Here is a 15,416-nt window from a genome sequence, read left to right on the forward strand (position 1 = left end):
GAGAGGAAGCGCCGGCAGCAGCGCTCACCAGCTGCACTTCCTTGGGCACCAACAGCAAGCAGGCGCCGAGGGGCACAGGATGAGGCGGGCAGACAGGGGGGCCCGCGGGGGGGGGGTCTGGCTGGTAGGTACACCATCAAAGCGGATTACTCATTTATGAGTTAAAGCGTTGTTAGTTTTTTCAAAACAACCAGACAGTGGGGTGATGAATGATTTAACAAATGTGGAAAGAAGCTTTGAGAAATCTTCGGCAGCTCTGGCAGCCAGAGGAGGAATGGACAGCAGTATCGGCTAGCAAGGTGAAGGAAGAGCAGTTCATGCGTTTTCTTGTTATTTGGCGTCTTTGTTACATGCCACAGCATGTGCTCTTCACCTGTGGACCAGGGGCCTCAGTTCTGCTCTCAGATGATTTTCCATGTTTATTTTTAAATCTCATAACCAGGGTCCAACAGTTAAGCTGGGCTAATTCAGCCTTGCTTGGCCTGGCTTTTCATGAGGAGTTAAGCTGGTTATATTTTCAACCAGCCTTAGAAATTTGGCTGGGTACTAGCCTAGACTATTTCCCAATGCGAACAGTCTCAGAAAAACATTTTTAAAGATTTCGTGAAGATGACCACAAACATATGGTGGGTAAGACAAATTCATATGAGAGTGCCCCAAACAACGAAGGCACTGAAGACAGGAGCTTAACCTACATTGACTGACCTTGCCATCTCATTCTCAAACGATCAGTCTTGATGACAAAAATCACCATCGGAAGTAGGTGGGATGACAACAATAAGAGTTAATGCACAAACCTAGAAAAGCAGTGGACACAGCGGAAAATAATCCAGAGAATCAAGCAAGGAGTGTTTAATAACTGGCTATTAAGGTTCCCATTCTTCTGCTCTGGTTCCCCCTTGACTTCCTCCTGCTCCTGTGAGGATTCTAGCTCCGTTTACTGCAGAGGGATGCAAGCGAGAGTAACCCAAAGGTCCTTTTTGGGCTCTCTGGGCTGGGGGGGCAATTCTTTTCCCAGCATCCTGGAGCACCTTCAACTACCATTTGTCAATCACAAGAGAAAAACACTCTTTTTGACATCTTAAAAGAGATGACCTACTCCGCCAGCTTTCAGAGTGCGCTCTCCATATGTACAGGCCTGTCTTTTCATAACAGAAGTTCAAAGCTCATCGCCTAGAGCAGCAGCACAGGACGGTTAAGAAAAGATGTGTTGATAATGTACAGTACCACAGGCATGAAGAAGGCTTTGCAGCCTTTGTTAAAAACTCAATGTGGTAAATACCAGCAATGCCAACTGATAACACAAGTCAGAGTGAACTATTACAGCCCCCTTTTGTAGCTTCCTCCACTTGTATAAAGGCGGAGATAAATGCATTTTGTTTTCTAAAAAGGATGAAAATGATATTTTAAAATATGGGTAGATAAAAGCTTTTTTACACAAGCATTGGGAAATCATATTATATGGGTATTAACCATTTTTCACTGTTTATTTAATTCTCCTTGACATATGTATTTGTAGTTCAGGTGGGTAGCTGCGTCAGCATGCGTAGGAACAAGTAATAGGTTTATACCATGCTGAAAAAAAGAAGAAAGAAAACAACGTTTCGGCCGTGGAGCCTTCTTCAGGGCTCACAATTTAACACCCGAAGAAGGCTCCACGGCCGAAACATTGTGTTTTCTTTCTTCTTTTTTAAGCATGGTATAAACCTATTACTTGTTCATATGTATTTGTAGAGTAGTATTAATAAATTAATCAACTACAACCTCATAATGACTCCTAAAGCACTAGGTATTTAAATGCACCAGTCAAAACTGTCAATGGCAAAGAAGGTGGACAACTCACCCAGAACTCGCCTATAATGCCAGCATGTGAGAAACATGTCCGCGCAGTGCTCATATATGATTGCTTTACATTTACTGTTCCAGTTTAATGCTTCGTTTTTAGTCTTCTAATCAAGGCTCAAAACTGTCATCACAATGTGTCATCCCACTGATTTCAGAAAAAAAAATCAACAAAACAGAAAACGAATGAGGCAGAGCCACAAAGATCGCTGATAAATTTCAATATTCCACTTGTCATTTCCAGAAAGGATGAGAAGACACAAAACTCGAATCGGCTTCTGGAACTGAGTACTGCTTACTTCCACGCATCTGACAGTGAATGACAGGAAGGTCTCCTCCTGTATGCAAAATATTTTGCAATCCTTTAGGTTGATGTGCTATATTAAGTCAAGGAATTATTACTACTACCAGATACTATTTCAGCACAAAAAGTTATAGAAGTGTTTTCTTTTTAGTTGTATGCAACATCAACATGCATAAACAGTGGTTTATTACTGACAAATAATGCAGTCAATATGTTAGACGCTGCAGTTATGTTTATCATACTCAAACATTAATCACATCGCTTGTAACAACTGTGTATTTCACCTTACAATTTGGTTGAATTTCCATGTGTTTTTCAAGAGTGATTTCTACACAAGGGGTTTTCTCAGCCAGGAAAGGTTGCTCTGATCTAAATGACAAAGAAGTTCTAAAACTATTGTGTCAAATAAACACAGGCAACTATCGGCAAGCTTTTAATCATCCCATGTATTGCGTTCAAAATGTTTCGCTGATTAATTGCATTTAAAGACATGACCCTAGAATAGCCCTTAACACTAAAGAAATATTGATTGCTAACCACAGAACACACCAGAGAGATTACCTAATACATTTTTGGAGTTCTGCTCATCTAACAAGGGGTAAACAAATATTTATCAATGGTGTTTAAAACTAAATCCATTACACGATATCATAACGAATGCATTGCGTTTATGAAACTTAAAACTGTCTGAATCAGAGCCATAAACTACAGCTGAAAGTCCCACTCTGGTGTACTGTTACTTCAGAAATGAGACTGTCTTACAAGACAGCTAGATGGCACTACAAACCCAGGATCTGAAGTTTTAAACCTTCAATACAACCATCATTTTTCTTGCCTCCCTACCTCCCTTCACCTCATCACCATACATTTAAAGTTCCATGTGAATTATTTGTATTTAATTAGCTGTAACCAACTCTTGCATCTCAATGCAGCTTTTACAGTCTACAATATTACCCCCATTTTAACACGCTCGCAATTTAACACTGTCCATGTATTACGTGCATTAATGGTCACTGATTCTGGGTTTATAAAGATTTACACTGTTTAGCGAACTGGTGGCCTGGTTATAGCATTAGCAGGTAATGAGAGAGGCAATTACTGGTTTATTAGGGGATGTGCCTGAACAAATTAGAGAGCAGGCAATTTATATTATATTGCCACAGAATGCACATTTGGTCACAGAACAAATTGCACGTTTAGCAAATGCGTTCTCAGATGTGCCCGCATTTGCATTCGCAATTCAATCGATTACCAGAAATCTTAAGAGCTACACTGAAACAAAAATAAACATGTTATTCACAGATGTATCCATAGCTAATTCATCAGATGAGACAGACAAAATATACCCACATGGGCGATGCAGCTTTCCTCAAATGAAATGTGTTGGATTCTGTGAAAGGGTATGTGGATCAGGATGATAATGAGCAGTGTTTCACAAAACTGAAACAACCCTCCTCAAATATCGGACATCAGCTGTGAATCACCCTGTCCTGCTATCCTTTAAATAACTGTAGAACCTCCAAGGTAACTATTTCTCCACATTGTACTCCAGAATGATTTTAATGAAAAAATATTTTCACTAGGCTTACAATACCCCCTCGCTCCCCACCAACAGAGCCCCCCGAAGACCCTTGGGGTTTCTAGAAGGGCTGCCGGCTACCAGAGCCAAGCCCTGCGCACCTGTACAAGGGAGCGCCCCATCTGTGACCCCGAAAGAAAGGAAAGAGCCACTGACAGCCCACCAGTGTTGACCGACCGTCTTGTCAGCAGCAAGTCACAGCCGGCCACATTCACCGCCGCTGCACAGATACACGTGGTGCCGAGTCGTCATCCGACAAAAAAAGGGAGGTTTGGAAGAAAAGGTTCAAGAGATCAAACCACAGCTACATCTCGTGGAGAAAAGGATACCATCACTCCCGGAGGGCACAGAGCACAACTGGGCATCAGCAAGACCCAGGAGTGTTTCAAAGTCAGACACGTTCTCTGAATAGTTAAAGACAAAGCGAATCACCTGTTATATAGTTAAAGTTAAAGGGAATCACCTGTTGATCTCAATTTTTGAGAGGTAAATTATTCTAAGGAGTATCTCAACATATCTCTGCATCTACCGGAGGTACGACTCTATTCCAGATAGGACTGATAACCAGTGGGTTGTATTACAATCTCAACAGGTGGGTACAGACCCAAGAGACCAATCCCATTGTTCTGCCCTTAGCATTCAGTATTTATACAAGGAGCGAAATGAAGGCCGTATATCCAACGGAACCCCATAAGCACGCAATGCTGATTAAAGACAAAGATAAAAAAGAAAGATGCACCTGGTTAATGACAGTATAGTGTGAATGGAGGTCCTGGAATGAACAAAAAGAGTTTTGGGACATTTACCAAACCACAAACTCCCCGCTCTGAGCACTATGGAAGGAGAGAAGGGACTGCCACGAAGCAGAAGAACTATAATGAGGAACAGGCAAGAGAGGATACCAGGATAAGTCTTGTTACCTGTTGGGAAAACTCCTAGCTGTCCTTTTGAAACAGGAATATTAGCATCTAACCAAACCATTAACAAGAGCAATCCAAATGGCCTAAAATAAAGTTTAAAGAGTTTAGACTCAGAAAAAAAAGAAATTAATCCGGGATTTGACATGCAGTCACTTCTCCTTCCAATCAAACCTAGATTACCGAGCGCAATTTAGTCCAACGCAGAAAAAACAGGAGAAGAAGCATCAGAATGAAAAAAGCAGATGTGTGGTGGGCATTCATTTTGATGAATAAATTTAAGTAAATTTATTATAAAAACACACCTGAGCTTAACTGGGCATTGCATCCATCTATTTAAGTCCAACCTGTTGTAAGCATGGTACTATAACTAGCAGCATGTAAGGAACAACAGATTTCAACACACTTGTATAAAAAAGTATGATTACAAGTAGAATTATATTTGCTTGGGAAGCATTTAAGGCAGTCAAATAAACTTAGACAAGCTAATTTTATCTCCTGAAAACATCGTTAAAAAGCAAGAGTAAGAAGGGGAGTAAATTAATTATGTTCAAAAAATGCAATACTGAGTATTTAACCATCATATAAAACGACTGCAAATTAAGCTTTGGTGTCATCAGCAGCATGAATGACATCTAGGAGATATAAAATATGTCACCAGCCACGTTCTAATAAATCCTATCTGAAGTGGTGAGTCAGTGTAGTCAAGTAAGTCTCAAATCTACGTCAAAGCACTCTGGCATATAGCTTAGGGTCTTAATTTATTGGGACCAGGGGACGACAGCTAGCACATACAGTAGGAAGGAGTTCACATCTTTTTTTATGAACAATCACATCTGTGGTATTTTTGAAAGTGTTGTCTCGTTCCATGGCTAGGGATGCCAGTGCATAAGCATACCAGAGATTAGAGAGAAGAGAAATGAGAAATAATTACTTCCTTGAACTCCAATCTTTTGTGCATTGATCGATGTCAAGCAATTATTGTGTACTAGTAGTCTCCAGACTTCTGAAGCACAGCACACAGTGGTGATAAAATGATACAAGACCTGGCCACTCTGTCAAGAACGGGTTCTTACACATCTATCCTTTCAAAGTACCCAAAGAATAACAAAATTGAGGATAACCACCATAAGGGGGAATCTATTGTTTTTAAATTTATTTGAACAGTCAGTTCATTCAGCTATTGTTTGCATAAGATCATACTGGATGAAGCAGAAAAGAAATGTTATTTTGTTAAATGTTAAATGAATGGTAACCACTTAAATTAAAGACACTGTGGCAAGTCGTTCTGCTTCCTGGACACACTGTTTGTAGAGCTTCTTCTGCCTGTGTTTGTGAATTAATTTGGCAACATATTTCCAGTTCTGTGCTACATTAGCAGGTAACTACTTTATTCACAGCCTTAACGGGATTTGTGAATTATGACTTTCATATAATCGCAAAACATATCCAGTAGAAGTTTGCATGTTTAAGATATCCCTAAGACAAAACATACAAAATGTGAAATCAGGAAAACAATTGTAGTGAATAGTTCAAGTCGGATTCTAAAAACATGCACAAAAAATACGAGAAATATGAGAACTTGTAAATAAACCATTACATTTTTGGTAAAAATATAATCACAGAAATATGCATGTATTTTTTTATCGCTGGTCATAATTCTGTACATAAGCAGGTCTTTAAAAATATAAAGGAACAGGTAAAGGTTTATTCCATGCTGAAAGGAAAAGAAAAGAGACAACGTTTTGGCTTAAGAGGCTTCTTCAGGTGTGAGGGAGAGACGGGAACTAGCAGATAAAAAAAACTTGAGCATCATAAGAGAAAAGATTTTCATTTTGAAATATGAAAGAATGTCTATGACAAACCCTTATGACCTACAATGTTGTGACGTTTTTCTACGTATCAGTTCATACGTTCAGTTAACTCAGCACAAACTAATCCTTTAAAGTAACAGGGGTCCATAAAGTCAGTTGTTCTCTTCTAACAACTGCACAGTGAAAGCTGTGCCCCAGCTAGCAATGACATTCGGTCCACATTAGGACTCAGTGTAGGACATGTACAAGAGCACCCCCAGGGCTCCACGATTATCCCTGCCCACCTGACTCGAGCCCTGGGAATGCACCGCCAGGCCTCTAACAGCCACAGGGGCAGAAAATACCCTTTGTCTGTCACTGTCTACAGAAACAGTCCCGTGTGTGTGCATACTGTATGTCATTTCGTCGCTCGACGGCCCGGCTCTGCAGTAAACCAGCCCGCAGCGTAAACACCCCCAAACCACCCTCGGGTTATCCCTCCCCTCGTACCTGCGTGGTGGTGACTCTGAAGGTGGGCCCACTGGCGGGGGCAGCTGGCCTGGGCGAGATGCTGTTGTGAGCCTGGCCTTGGGCCTGCGCCTGGGCTTGAGCTTGGGCTTGGGCTTGAGCTTGGGCCTGAGCCTGAGCCTGGGCCTGAGCCTGGGCCTGGGCCTGGGCTTGGGCCTGGGCTTGGGCCTGGGCTTGGGCCTGGGCTTGGGCCTGGGCTTGGGCTTGGGCCTGGGCCAAGGCCTGCTGAGGAACCATGACCAACTGTCCCATCTCCGTGCGCACCAGCACCATTCCTGAAACAGAGCAACAGAAGCTCAGCGTCGTTCACTAGGAAGACCTTCATCAAAATTCATCACGTGCAGGGCTTGGCAAGCCATACTGAACTTTTAAAAAAAAAACACCAACAACAACAACAACAAGGGCTGCCTCCATCCATTTTACTTCCAGGCAAGAAGAACAAATGCCTTCTTTCAAAGATCTGATTTCCCCGCTGGTAACCAGCAATCGAACAAAAAAAATTGATTTTCACTTCTGCATTCATATCCTCCACCACAGACCCTGATGACTCCTGCCACAGTGAAGTCGCCAAGACCTGCTCATGGAAGTATTAATCAGCACCGAACCTGTCCACCACAGCGGAACTTGTATCTGATTAAAGAGTGATTGGCTCAATGGGTGGGCGGGTCAGAGCAGCCTGTCTGCACTTCCGCGCTGGTCTCGTGGGTACAGGGGTACTGCTGTGAGCCGAGGAGTAAAGACAACTGGAAGATCAGGTTAAGTCTAGTAAAACATAGCACAACTGGAAATCATAAGCTGAAAAAAAATATACAAGTCAGTTGGCGATGGGCAGCAGACTTTATAGACCTGCAATATAGGAAGTTTTTCCACCATCTTAAAGCCTTAATGGAAAAAAAGCATAAATGAAGAGAGAAATGTTAAACGGACCCAAAAACGCAAATTTAGCATATAGCGAAGTGCCTTTGGATTCTCCAGCTGAGCTCTGACTGATTTTATTGCATATTGGCAGGACCAAGGCTAAACTGTAAACAGTCTGGACAAGGGCAATATCAATTATCGTAATCGATCACCGAGAACTTTCTGGAAAAAGACGTTCTTCAGCTGGAAGCTGAAGCTTCAGGTAGTGTGCCCTCTTGTTTATGCAGACCTGCATGAATGTGCCTCACAGCAATCCAGTATAACACTGTGATAAGGACGTTTCAAACTTCTCCGTCTTTGCCTTGCCTTTGTAAAACTACTGAAGTTTTTCTACCTGTGAAAACTAAGCGATGTAGGTATTTTGATTAAATCCATCGCTATTAAATCTAGCACTCCTCTGAAATTCGAGAAGAGTCTCTCTTTTTGACTATCTGTTAGATGAGAACTTTTTATTCACCTTTAACTGCTGGTGCAACAGCACATTCAGTGCAACAAATTACAAAGATACGATGAACTGCAAGTTGCTTGTGGGTGAAACAAATAGCACAAAAATAAGATTTACATGGTGTCAGAGTGCAAATTTACCTTGGCAGGTTTTCCGATCTTGTTTTAATAAACAGGAAACTAACTTTCTTATTTTCTGAGAAACAATTCAATTGAAGTTGTTGGGAAAAAAACTAATTAATTTACATCATAAGTTACAGGAGTTCAGATCGACATGGGAAGCAGTTTTGAGAATCTGTCTTTGACTGGCAGAGCTGCTACAGGGGACATCCCACAAGTTTTTAAATTTCCCGACTCTCAGATGACCAATTTCTATGGGCAAAATATTTAGAAAATCCTTACCTTAAAATAAATATATATAAATATTTTTCTAGATATTTTGGAAATATGTTGTAGACTATACAAATCATGCACTGGAAACATGATTCATCAACAACCCCTATATGAAACATTTTTATTGTTTTATTTCATAAAGTGAAAATGAAACAAAAACAAGGGGCAAGGAAATAAATAGATGAAACTATGAAACACTAGAAATGCAACAACTGATTTTTTTTATCATTTCCTGTTCAAACCACCAGATTTGACAGAATCCAGCTGTAAAGCTGTTTTCTGTTAGAACAGGGTGCCACTTAGAAACCTTTAACAGATGTGATATATTTTATTGGTCACATCTCAGACACTTATTCCCCAAATTTAAAATGCACTGTTTACTAACTCTCAAAATACAGTGCTGGAAAGCGATCCTCAGACTCATGAGAACATGGTCATTTTTCCATTCAGAACACCCAAGGCCACACATGATATGAAGAGGGGGAACAACAGTCTAGTAATATACTGCTATTTTACAGCTAGTTGCCTCTTGTTGTATCAACTGTTTTGTTTCAGCAAAACATCTTTCACCACGGACCCTGTGCAGCTCAGGGAAAAGACATACTCCACAAAACATCAGCCTCCACCAAACTTCTGTGCTTACAGTGATCATATCTACCGTGCTCCGTCCTCTTTTTGAGATTTGAAAGGAAGGTAGCTAAAGGATGTGACCAGGCTAGAAGTGACAATGGGAGAATCTACACCAGCAGTAAGCAACATATCTTTGTATCGTTAAAATCAATCTTGTCCCAGGTTTATAAGAATATATACGGATAATATACAATATTTTGAAATGCTGCTGAAATGGTAACAGGCCTGTTGTGAAAGCTATCTAGCAGATTATGGTGAATAGGCATGCAGAAGCAGGGTTATGAGTATACCAGCACAGGACTGGATTGTCTCCGAGATGCATCTGCCGTGGACAGACATTCAGAGGTAACATTAGCGGAACGCCCTACAGTGTGGATGTACCTTAAGACTGTGTCACACTTCATTAGACCCAGAAGACACAAGTCAAAACTACACTGAAGTGCATTAAAAAAAACAAGAAAAGGGGCATTTCTTTACACAGAGTGTCGCGTAAATACAATCTTGCCAGCTGTGTTGTCAAAGCCGATACCCTTATTCTTTCAAGATTTTCATGAATTCCTGATCTAATTAATCACTAATTATCAAACAGCTCAGAAGGGCTGAAGGGTCTCTTCTCAGTTGTGTGCTGTCTAAGCTAATGCGCCTAGGGAGCTGAACTTCCCGATTGGCTGGCATGAGTTTGCAGACGCGTCCCTTTACTTCACTGGCTGGGCAATCAGTCAATCAGCTGATAAGGTGGGAGCCCTAGTCCTTACTCCAGGTTACTCAGTCAGCCTGCTTACGCATTTTAGGTTCTGCGCTTATTTCCTCACTTTTTCCACTCTAACGGTGGATGTAATGTTTTGAGCACTAGTTTAAATAGATCACCGTTCCAGAATCCAGAAAGAGGGCCTTCACACGCTGTCACAGGGCTACTGCACCTGTGTTCTACCTAGCATCTTCGTGTAGGAAAAGCAGCCTGCACGGAAAAAATAAATAAATGAAGAGATGCAACCTCTCTCATATATTGGTGGAAGTCAAGATCAATAAACAGTATGTAGGCCACTCAAGGAAGCTAGAGTAATGCCTGCGTGCAACAGAGAGCAGAGAAGACTGGCTCTGTTAGAAGGGGCTGTCAGCTGATGGCTATATGAAATGCTGCCTGTTTTTAATTTAACATGTTCTCTGTTCTTCGCATAGCGGTGTTTGTTTAAAATGCTATGGAATCTGGGCCTTAAGTGACCCGGTCTCTCAGCTCTGTTCTTACACTAGTTTATGTTTCTGAAAACATCTAATAATTGCAGATACTGCTGTAAAGGTTTAAAGTACTCCGTGGAACCTGTTCCCATACGTGGCTAAGCATCTATCATACCACAATAGTGGCAGTCGGAGGCAGGCTCACTTTTATACAATACTGTACAAACTTGCAAGAATAAGAACAGGGCACTACAATTTGATGTTGATTTCACAAAAATGGGAACAATTAAATTCAAGCTTGTGTAGCAGGTTGTTTTTAACATGTCTAAAACAGATTGCAATCACAATACTTTCAATTACTTCTTTGCCGTCTTTTAGTATGACATGTCCCTACCTAACCCCACACACAGACACATTACATTAACAGATGATTAACTTTCAGGTGCTATGACAATTTTAAAAAATAGTTGGAAACATTGCGTAGGCATCTCAGGCATTTTATTAACTCATATCTGCACCAACTGTGCATGTGCACCCCCATATGATTGTGAGACTGTTTATGTCCGCTTTGCTGGTCGGAAAGATATTACACTTACTTTTGAATAATCCATTTTCTTACATATTATGCTGAATAAACATAGATGAAACCCCAACAAACACTGGATGAACAATGAAAATATTTAGGGCTTTGATAAAGAAACCAGAGAAGGGTATCTAATTCTTTCAACACAATGGTAATTGAGCTAGCAGTCTTTACATTTTTAATTTTTCAGAACGGATCCTAGTCATAACAAAAGACAAATACTCATTCCAGTTACCATTTCATCAATATGGTACATCCAGAAGAAGAAGGAGTGCAGGGGTATGGATCACATCTACATCTCCAGCCAATCAACATGACTGGAGGATTTTAACAAGCTGCATGTACTGAGGACTCAGTTTCTGAGCATAACTTCTATCTATTCTTTCACATTTGCACTCCGTTGTAAAATGTGGAAAAACCAATGGATAATCTAAATTAGAAGAGTAGAGAGTTAAAGGCAATTCTGCAGGCTAACAAAGTTATGAACTCAAAGTAATTTCACTACAAAACTCAGGGGTAAACCCTGAAAAATACTTCGAACAGTAGTTGGCAGTCTTTATTATCTAAAGCCAAGAAAAGTAAGGCATTATTAGCTCAAAGTAGTGCTATTCAAACACTAACTAATGTTGGATGGATGATGTTTATTCATTCTAACCTAACTGCTTCTTCCAATTCAGGATCACGAGGGAGATGAGAGAGCTGCATCTACACTCTATTTCACAGCTTTCACCAAACCCAGAAGGGGGACAAAGCTTCAATCCGAATGAACACAAAGGTCTCCCTGACTTATTTGATGTACGTATTCTTAGTTATTATTCAAAATGTCTTTATTACCATGACCGCCTCTGCAGTCACGCCCTAAATTTTCTCATTTTTGTTTTAAAGAAGAGAACACAAAGAAGAAATCCAAATATTTATCATCTAAAAAAAGTATGAACAAAAATCAACCCAGGGACTGGAGTGAGAAGGGGGTCGAAGGAGATGTGGAAGTGCGTTCAGGACTGAAAAAAGAAACAGAAAGGAAGTACAGGAGTCTGGAAAAGGCCGCCCAGCCACGCCGCTGAAGCAGAATCCCCGAGATCTTCAAGAATTGGAAGATTTCCCTGGATCAATCAGCTACTGGGCATCCTGGGTAGCTGAAGCGTCTCCTTTCCTTTTCACCCCTTCAGGTTAGTCATAGATAGATAGATCTATAGATCATGCTGACTTTTTATGACCAGCCAAGGTTAGAAAATGTAGACATCTAAAACCTTTTGGGAACCTTGTTGTATTCCACGCACATTCAGTCATGTAAAAAAAGTCAGAAATTGATGCCTGCTGGAAATTGAGACAGAGGCAGATCCGGCTTCCACTGTTCTGTCTTGGAATCTCTAACAGCAAAAGCATCGCTGCGTGTCTGCAAAGTCACTTCTACGGTGCAATAACTTAGGGCTCAACAGCAAAAGCAATTTCATATTGGGGTAGAAGGAGCAGAGAAAAAAACAGCATAATACATACATCATCTCTAAAATAACGGAGTTGATTTTTTAACACTTTATTGTTTGATGGTTCAAGGAGTATCTCAAATTCTGACTTTTTAAAACAACTGTTTTCCTTGAATTTGCCAAATTGACCATTCCTTTTAAATAAGCCATTTTAAGAAGTATAACTGTAACTTTATCTAATTTAGGCAGAAAGGAAATCTTATCAACATGCTGTACATCCTTAAAGACTTTCTCAACTTGACTTGCCACAAAAAAAATATTTCATGTTTGTTTAATTGTTTAATTAAGAACAAACTGCAATTTGAGGTTCGCAGCACTTGTTTTGCAATATTGGTTGCAAGTATGTATCACACAGATTCCTTCGTATCACACAGATTCCTTCATGAATAGTGCTGCTGGAGTTAGCGCCTCCAACACCTACTTTCAAAACAGTTCTCCTTCAGCTGGTCTGAAAAGGAATAATTTCTGCACCTGCCATTCATCAAGCTTTGGAAGTTGGGAAGAAACCCTGAGGAGAACATTCAAACTCCACACAGAAGGTACGACAGTCTGACACTGAACCAAAGACCCAGGTGGTGTCACGTGGTCACGCGACTGTACTGCCTGTACTTACAGCAGTTTATCATACTTTTCCTCTTCCTTTAAGGGAGAGATATATGTAGATTTCTTGTGCAATGATGAAAATGTGCAAAAAAATGTCTACTTACCCTAATCAGAATTATTTTTCTCTTTATTTTTAAGCAACTCGTCATTTTATGGGTTTTTTTTAAATGTCACTTGCCAAACTTCACTGCTGTCATCTAGAAGCTCAAAGGTTCAGGAGCTGCACCTCTGATACCAGAACTGTGTAGCCTTGCCTGACTGTTGATATGACCTCATTCTGCGCTGTACGCATAATGACTGGACATACAGGTAGGACTGAAATTTCTAAATATGGAAAAATATACTGTTCCTGGTTGCACAGTGAAAGCTTGATCTGGCATCTCTAAAAATAAAGTTTTCATGACATTCGATTCCCTAGAATTAGTTTTTGATATCAGGTAAAGATGAGTACAGGAGTAGGTTAGGTGCTGTCTGTGCAGCAGCAACTAATAAGGAGGCTCCGTTTGTGGGACCAAAGTTACTTAACCGGCGAGTATAGCTATGTCCTTTAGAAGTGCAATCGTGCATTTTTAAAAATAATAGTTGTACATACCAGAAGAATCCGAAGGCTGTGCATACACATGGCAGCGCTACTAAAAATTGCCTCACTTCACACTGGCTGATAACGTAGTGCTATAATGAGAAGAGGAGACAGTGTAAACGGTTGCATTCGGACTCACCCGGAGGGATGGTGAACCCGGGAGGCAGCTGGATGGTGGTCTGCTGGGGTGGTCTGACGATCAGCTGCGGTGCCACTATCCTCTGGGTCGCGCCCACCCCCGGGCGAAGGGGCTGGGGCTGCGTGGACGCGGGCATCCCGGCGGACGGCGACGGGGTCCCAGGTCTCACCACGCCGACGGTAGTGATGTTGACAGCGGGCTTGGCCGCGGCGGCGGCCAGTGGAGCGGGGCTGCTGGCGGCCGGCGCAGAGCTGGCCGCCGAGCTCGGCGGCTGACTCGCTGGCGGGTTTACAGCCGGTGCGGGAGAGCCGACGGGGTTTACTAGGGAATTGACCACGCAAGGCTGGGTCGGCAGGATTATTTTAGACGGCGCAGGGGAGTCCGCCGGCGGATCGCTGCCATCCGCGCCCTTGCGGTGGTTCGCCAGCTGGGCTACGGCCGCGGCCGGGGGACCTGTCCGTGCGACCTGCTGCACCAGCGCCGGCGCCGGCGCCCCGTTCCCATTCTGCGCAACGCTGGCCGCGATGTGACTCGGGGGTCTCTGCAGGGCAATCGTGAGGGTCCCCGAGCCATCCGGGGGACCGCCGGGCTGGGCAGCGCTGAAGGCGGGCGCACTCGCACAGGGCGCCCCGGCCAAGCTGCTGTTGGCGGCACCGGTCGGGCTGGGGACGGCACTGTTCACCACGTTATTTACGAGAGTCACCGCGCCGGCAGGAGCGGCGGGGAAGCCGACGCCGGCAGGAGCGGCGGGGTTGACCGGAGAGTTCACTGCAACTCCGCCGTTCCCGTTCAAACTCTGTATCCCTGCGGGAGCAGTCCTGATGGTCGAGGTGAGGTGGTTTTTCAGGGGGTCTGCCGCCGTCGCTGCCCCTGCCGAGCCCAGGACGGTGCCCCGGCTGCCAGGGCTGATGCTGACCAGCGGAGGTGGTAAAGTTACCAGACCAGGTGCAGACACTGTTGTGATATTAGATGCTCCATGTGACGGCAACCCGCTACTACTGGCATTTACCCCGGTCCCAGAAGTGATGGAAGCTTCTTCGAAGGGCGGAATGGAACTGAGCGAAGACGGTATCACAGTTTTCCCGGAGCTAAGTGCTTTACAGTTGGGCTCCTGGTTTACCCCAGCTTTATGTTGCCCTTGTTGTTGTTGCTGCTGCTCTAGTATAGTGTCCACTTGGGCAGGTAGCATTCTTCCTAAGTGGTGATTAGCGGCCCCCGTCACGCCGGCGCTCCTGGTTTCGGTGTGGGGGGCTGCTGGGTTGCTTTGGCCGGCCAGCTGCGACTCCAGGGAGCCCACCAGATCGCTAACGGCTTTTTCATCCACCTCGGAGAAGAGCATATCTTCCAGAGGGTCGGAGGCACCCGCCATCTTTGATCTCAGATCGCTGTCCAAATTTTGGTGTAGTCACTACGCAGGCGTGTTGCTGGGCATTGTGGGAACGGTGCGTGACGTCAGAGCGCCAAAATTCATTCGCTGTGTCCGAGCTCGATTCATTTCGCAGG

The 15,416-nt window shown here is 43.0% G+C and overlaps 1 protein-coding gene across 2 annotated transcripts in view; it reads right to left on the reverse strand.

Moving 5' to 3' along the window:
• The window catches only part of LOC148816997 (transcription initiation factor TFIID subunit 4), an 88,793-nt gene extending 73,498 nt beyond the window's left edge, over positions 1–15,295 (reverse strand). For both annotated transcript variants that reach the window (XM_088939221.1, XM_088939222.1), the window contains exons 1-2: positions 13,914–15,295; positions 6,946–7,238 (exon numbers count right to left, since the gene is read on the reverse strand). In XM_088939221.1, the coding sequence (XP_088795347.1) occupies positions 6,946–7,238; positions 13,914–15,282 (1,662 nt within the window). In that variant the 5' untranslated portion in view covers positions 15,283–15,295. The remainder of the gene's footprint in view (positions 1–6,945; positions 7,239–13,913) is intronic.
• Between the last annotated feature and the right edge of the window lie 121 nt (positions 15,296–15,416).

This window comes from Atractosteus spatula, chromosome 21 (assembly GCF_055471065.1).
Source record: "Atractosteus spatula isolate fAtrSpa1 chromosome 21, fAtrSpa1.hap1, whole genome shotgun sequence".
Lineage (NCBI taxonomy): Eukaryota > Metazoa > Chordata > Actinopteri > Semionotiformes > Lepisosteidae > Atractosteus > Atractosteus spatula.